The 6818-nt window shown below is 63.4% G+C and overlaps 1 protein-coding gene across 2 annotated transcripts; it reads left to right on the plus strand.

Moving 5' to 3' along the window:
* The first annotated feature begins 106 nt into the window (after positions 1–106).
* Positions 107–4525, plus strand: TBCB (tubulin folding cofactor B). Of its 2 annotated transcripts, XM_080636009.1 has the most exons (6): positions 107–283; positions 365–508; positions 995–1091; positions 3354–3545; positions 4109–4181; positions 4274–4525. In XM_080636009.1, the coding sequence occupies exons 1-6, from the start codon at positions 155–157 to the stop codon at positions 4389–4391; spliced, it is 753 nt and encodes a 250-aa protein (XP_080492135.1). In that variant the 5' UTR covers positions 107–154; the 3' UTR covers positions 4392–4525. The 2 variants fall into 2 exon arrangements, with proteins under 2 accessions (XP_080492135.1, XP_080492136.1); XM_080636010.1 differs by lacking the exon at positions 365–508.
* The last annotated feature ends 2293 nt before the right edge of the window (positions 4526–6818 follow it).

A 6818-nucleotide genomic window follows, 5' to 3' on the forward strand; every position in this document is an offset into this window, starting at 1 on the left:
CCACGTCGCGCTCCTATTGGCTGCTCCCCGCCGGGTGGGCGGTGCCTCTCCCTCCCCATTGGCTACGCGGGGCGGCCCGCTAGCTCCCATTGGCTGCAGGGCGGGGGCGGGCCGAAGCTTCCAGAAGCGGCGGCGGCAGCGGCGGGGCTGCACCATGAAGGCCGCGGCGGGGCCCGGGGCCGAACCGGGCTCCGGTTCCGTGTTGCTGTCGGTGAGCAGCAGCCTCAATGCCCGCCGGGCCCCGAAGCGCTACAGCACCGGCATCACCGTGGCCGAGCTCAAGGTACCGGGGCCTACGGAGCGGGACCCACCCCCCCCCCCCCCGGGGCTCCGGTTCGCGGCCCTCACCGCGGCCTTGTTGCAGTGCAAGCTGGAGCTGGTGGTGGGGAGCCCGGCCTCCTGCATGGAGCTGGAGCTTTACAGCGCTGAGGACGAGCTCCTGGGGCGCCTGGACTGCGATGAGGCGCTGCTGGGCTCCTACGCGCTCTGTGACGGCTGCAGGGTGCATGTGGGTACCCAAAAACCCCGCTTTTCGCCCCCAAAGTGGCCTTGAAACCCCCGAAAAGCCCCTTTTTCACCCCAAAAATGGCCCTGCAACCCCGAAAATCTATTTTTTCTCCCTGAAAATGGCCTTGAAACCCCCCAAACCCCACTTTTCTCACCCCAAAAACGGCATTGAGACCCCCAAATCCCCTTTTCACCTCCAAAATGGCCTTGAAACCCCCCAAATCCCCTCTTTCACCTCCAAAATGGCCTTGAAACCCCCGGAAATCCCTTTTTTCACCCCAAAAATGGTTTTGGAACCCCCAGAATCCATGTTTTTCACTCTGAAAATGGCCTTGAAAACCCTTAAAGCACGCTTTTCACCCCAAAACCCCCTTTTTAACCCCAAAAATGGCCCTGGAACTCCCAAACCCTATCTTTTCACCCTGAAAATGGCCTTGAAACCCCCCAAACCCCCCTTTTTCACCCCAAAACGGGGTCCCCCCCCCAGGTGATCGACCGCAGCGGCGCCCGCATCGGGGAGTACGAGGACGTGTCCCAGGTGGAGAAGTACGAGATGGCCGAGAGCGACTACGACAAGAGACCAGGTGAGGCTGCGGGGCCAGCGCCGCCGCGCTCCCACCCCTGGGGTGTCCCCTAGGGTGTCCCCATTGTGCTGCCACCCCTATGGTGTCCCCTAGGGTGTCCCCGCTGTGCTGCCACCCCTATGGTGTCCCCTATGGTGTCCCCGCTGTGCTGCCACCCCTATGGTGTCCCCTATGGTGTCCCCATTGTGCTGCCACCCCTATGGTGTCCCCTATGGTGTCCCCACTTCGCTGCCACCCCTATGGTGTCCCCATTGTGCTGCCACCCCTATGGTGTCCCCTATGGTGTCCCCACTGTGCTGCCACCCCTATGGTGTCCCCTATGGTGTCCCCATTGTGCTGCCACCCCTATGGTGTCCCCTATGGTGTCCCCACTGTGCTGCCACCCCTATGGTGTCCCCACTGTGCTGCCACCCCTATGGTGTCCCCTATGGTGTCCCCACTTCGCTGCCACCCCTATGGTGTCCCCACTTCGCTGCCACCCCTATGGTGTCCCCTATGGTGTCCCCATTGTGCTGCCACCCCTATGGTGTCCCCTATGGTGTCCCCATTGTGCTGCCACCCCTATGGTGTCCCCACTGTGCTGCCACCCCTATGGTGTCCCCTATGGTGTCCCCATTGTGCTGCCACCCCTATGGTGTCCCCACTGTGCTGCCACCCCTATGGTGTCCCCTATGGTGTCCCCACTGTGCTGCCACCCCTATGGTGTCCCCTATGGTGTCCCCGCTGTGCTGCCACCCCTATGGTGTCCCCTATGGTGTCCCCACTGCGCTGCCACCCCTATGGTGTCCCCATTGTGCTGCCACCCCTATGGTGTCCCCTATGGTGTCCCCACTGTGCTGTCACCCCTATGGTGTCCCCTGTGGTGTCCCCACTGTGCTGCCCCCCTTATGCTGTCCCCTATGGTTTCCCCTATGGTGTCCCCACTGCGCTGCCACCCCTATGGTGTCCCCATGGTGTCCCCAGTGCTCCCTGTCCCCTCTTTAGGACTGTCCCTATGGTGCCGCCACCACCTTCCCAATGACCCAGGGACCAAGTGACACTGTGGGGCCAGCCCCACTCTGCTGCCACCCCTATGGTGTCCCCAAGGTGTCCCCCGTGGTGTCCCCAAGGCCCCGGTCCCCCCCTTCCCACCATCCCCATCGCAGCCCTGCTCTCCCTGTGCTGCCCCCAACCCCATTGTCCCTATGGTGCCCCCCAACCCCATTGCCCCTATGGTGCCCCCCAACCCCATTGTCCCTATGGTGCCCCCAACCCCATTGTCCCTGTGCTGCCCCCCAACCCCATTGTCCCTGTGGTGCCCCCCAACCCCATTGTCCCTGTGGTGCCCCCCAACCCCATTGTCCCTGGGCTGCCCCCAACCCCATTGTCCCTGGGCTGCCCCCCAACCCCATTGTCCCTGTGCTGCCCCCAACCCCATTGTCCCTGTGCTGCCCCCAACCCCATTGTCCCTGGGCTGCCCCCCAACCCCATTGTCCCTGGGCTGCCCCCCAACCCCATTGTCCCTATGGTACCCCCAACCCCATTGTCCCTATGGTGCCCCCAACCCCATTGTCCCTGGGCTGCCCCCCAACCCCATTGTCCCTGGGCTGCCCCCAACCCCATTGTCCCTATGGTACCCCCAACCCCATTGTCCCTGTGGTGCCCCCCAACCCCATTGTCCCTGTGCTGCCCCCCAACCCCATTGTCCCTATGGTGCCCCCAACCCCATTGTCCCTGTGCTGCCCCCCAACCCCATTGTCCCTATGGTGCCCCCCAACCCCATTGTCCCTGTGCTGCCCCCAACCCCATTGTCCCTATGGTGCCCCCAACCCCATTGTCCCTGTGCTGCCCCCAACCCCATTGTCCCTATGGTGCCCCCCAACCCCATTGTCCCTATGGTGCCCCCCAACCCCATTGTCCCTATGGTGCCCCCCAACCCCATTGTCCCTGTGCTGCCCCCAACCCCATTGTCCCTGGGCTGCCCCCCAACCCCATTGTCCCTGGGCTGCCCCCAACCCCATTGTCCCTGGGCTGCCCCCCAACCCCATTGTCCCTGTGCTGCCCCCAACCCCATTGTCCCTGGGCTGCCCCCCAACCCCATTGTCCCTATGGTGCCCCCCAACCCCATTGTCCCTATGGTGCCCCCCAACCCCATTGTCCCTGGGCTGCCCCCCAACCCCATTGTCCCTGTGCTGCCCCCAACCCCATTGTCCCTATGGTGCCCCCCAACCCCATTGTCCCTATGGTGCCCCCCAACCCCATTGTCCCTGTGCTGCCCCCCAGAGTCCCTCCGCAGCTTCCTCCGGCAGCGCCAATGGGGCCGTTTCGACGCGGAGGCCGCGCAGCAGCGGGCGCAGGAGCAGCAGCAGCGCCGGGACCAGGAGGCGGCGCTGGCGGCCGCGCTGCCGCTGGGCTCCCGCTGCCTCGTGCGGGTGCCAGGGCAGCCCTGCCGCAGGGGCACCATCATGTACGTGGGTAGGTGCCCCGCGGGCCCCGCACCCCCCCACGGGCCACAAACACCCCCAGAGTGCCCCAAATCCCCCCCAAAGTGCCCCAAACCCCCCCGAATTGGCCCAAAACCCCCCCGAATTGGCCCAAAACCCCCCCGAATTGGCTCCAATCCCCCCCAAAGTGCCCCAAAACTGCCCCAAAGTGGCCCCAATCCCTCCCACCCCCCCCGAGATGGTCCCAACCCCCCCAAAGGGGCCCCAATCACACCCAAAGGGGTCCCAAACACCCCTTGCATGTGCCCCAAATCCCTCCCAACCCCCCCCAAGTGACCCCAACCCCCCCAAAGCGACCCCAAAAGTGACCCCAATTCCCCCCAAAGTGACCCCAAATCCCCCCCCAAAGTGACCCCAACACCCCCCAAGTGACTCCAAATCCCCCCCCAAAGTGACCCCAACACCCCCCAAGTGACCCCAAATCCCCCCCCAAAGTGACCCCAACACCCCCCAAGTGACCCCAAATCCCCCCCAAGTGACCCCAAATCCGCCCAAAGTGACCCCAAATGCCCCTCCTCCACTGCCCCCCCCCAGGCCAAACCGACTTCAAGCCCGGCCACTGGGTTGGGGTGCGCTATGACGAGCCGCTGGGCAAGCACGACGGCAGGTACAGCCCCCCCCCCACTGCCCCCCAAACCCCTTCTATTGGGGTGCCTTTGGGCCTCCCCCCCTCAATCTCCGTGTCCCCCCCCATGGCAGCGTTGGCTCCCGGCGCTACTTCGAGTGCGCGCCCAAGTACGGGGCCTTCGTCAAGCCCCAGAGCGTCACCGCCGGGGACTTCCCGGAGGAGGACGACGGCCTCGAGGAGGAGCTGTGAGGGGGGGCCCCGAAACCGCGCGCCCTGCACCCCAAAAACGCCGTTTCCCGCCACCCCCCCACCTTTTGGCGCGGTTTGCGCCTGCTGGGCGCGCCGCTGCTCTCCGAGGGGGCGTGGCTTTATATAGACCACGCCCCCTCGCCGGGGAAGGGGCGTGGCCTGCGCGGCGCGCTCGTCCGGGCGGGGGTGTGGCTTCCCCGCTGGCCACGCCCCCTCTCCCTCCACGGGGCGTGGCGGCCCCTGCGGCAGCCAATCAGCGAGCGCGCTGAGGAAGAGGAGGCGGGGCCAAGCAGCGGCGCGGGAAGGGTGAGTGGCGGCGGGGGGCGGAGCGGTACCGGTCGGCGTTGGCTCTTCCCACCACCACCCGCCCCCCCCCCCGGCAGGTACCGGGCCCATAAAGTGGCGTTTAAGGTGAAAACCCGTTTCTTGGCCATTTTTGCGTAGCCAATAGGGACACTTCTTCCGCTTCCGCAATGGGCGGGGAGCCGCGCGTCGGCCAATCACAGTTCGCAGCGGGCGGGACAGCGGCGGCTGACCAATAAGCGCGTTGAGCGGCGGCGGCGGCAGCCAATGAGCACTCGGTGGTGTCTCCTCCGGCCAGAGCGATGCCGGCCGCGGTGCTGCCTATGGTGGGGATGGGACCCCCGGTATCCCATCGTCCCCATCACCACCATATCCCATCACCCCCCCATATCCCATCATTCCCATATCCCATCATCTCCATCACCCCCCATATCCCATCATGTCTCCCATGTCCCATCATCCCCATATCCCATCCTCTCCATCACCCCCATATCCCGTTGTCTTCATCATCCCCCATATCCCATCATCCCCATCACTCCCTGTATCTCCATATCCCATCCTCTCCATCCCCCCGTATCCCCATCACTCCCTGTATCCCCATTATCTCCTTATCCCATTATCCCCATCACTCCCTGCATCCCCATATCGCATCATCCCCATCACTCCCTGTATCTCCATATCCCATCCTCTCCATCCCCCCGTATCCCCATCACTCCCTGTATCCCCATTATCTCCTTATCCCATTATCCCCATCACTCCCTGCATCCCCATATCGCATCATCCCCATCACCCCCATAGTACCACCAACCCCCATAGAGGCCCCATTCCTCCTCCCCTCCCTCATTCCCAACCATTCCCGTGTCTTTCAGGGTTCTCCATCCTATGGGGCCCCCCACAGGTGATGGGGGGGAAGAGCAACGTTGGGGGGTGGAGGGGGTAAACCTGTTTTACACCCCAACCCCCCCATTTTGGCTCTTTTGGGGCTAAGAAGAGGGATTTGGGTCCCACTTGGAATTGGGGGGGGGGGGGGTAATAAAGGAGGTGGGAGAGCCCCAGCTTGGCCCCTTCATTCCTATGGGATAAGGGGGAAGTGGGGCTGGAGCAGCCGGGATTCCCGCTGCCACTCCCGATGGCTTCATCCGGGGCCTTTCTCTCCTCTTCCTCCTTATTCCCTTGGGAATATCCATGGGGAATGGGGCCCATGCGGACCCCTCCAGTGCCAGGATCCCCCCTTTGGCCCAGGCACCGAATTCCTCAGCTCTGGAACATCCCCCCCCCCCCCCTTCCAAACCTCGGGAAAAGCAGGAAAAAGGCAACTTCCATCACCAAGAACTACAGGGGGGACGTGTTAGGCCCGAAGATATCGCGACAGGCCCCAGAGTATCGCGATAGGTCCCAAGATCTCGCGACAGGCCCCAAAGTATCGCGATAGGCCCCAAAATATCGCGATAGGTCCCAAGCTCTCGCGATAGCTCCCGCCCAGGCCCTCAGCGGCTCCTTCGCCAGCACAAAACGCCCCCAAGAGGCCCCCAAATCGGGCTTCATTTTGGGGTGAAATCGCTTAAAAACGGCGTTTTTTGGGGGTGGGTTTCAAGAGGTTTTGAGGGGAAAAGGGGGAAAATGGGGATTTTGAGGGATTTGAGGGGGGAAAAGCCCCCAAATCCGCAGTTTTGAGCCCAAATCCGCGGGAGGAAGCAGCAGAAAAGGGCAAAATGCTTCAAAAGGGCCTTTTGGCCCCGGTTTGGCCTCCAATTTGACCACGTTTGCCCTTTCTGGCCCCCCAAAACCCACCCCAAAAAGCTTCCTTTTCACAGCGGAAACCCCGCTTTTGGGTGAAAACCGCCGGGTTTGGCCATTCGGGGCCTTTCGGGGCCCATTCCGGAAGGATTTGGCCTCCTTGGGGACGGAGGAAATGGGATGGGGAGAGCCCTTTGTGAGGGGGGTTTGGGGGCGGTTTTGGGGCAGTTTTGGGGCGGTTTTGGGCATTTTGGGGGTGTTTTGGGCATTTTGGGGGTGTTTTGGGCTGATCTGGGGCACTTTGGGGGTGGTTTTGGGGGTGTTTTCATCCCTGGGCTGGGTTTTGGGGGGTCTTAAAGTGCGCAGAGACCCAGGCGGGGCGGTGGG

The sequence above is a fragment of the Psittacula echo genome (genome assembly GCF_963264785.1).
Source record: "Psittacula echo genome assembly, chromosome: 29".
NCBI lineage: Eukaryota > Metazoa > Chordata > Aves > Psittaciformes > Psittacidae > Psittacula > Psittacula echo.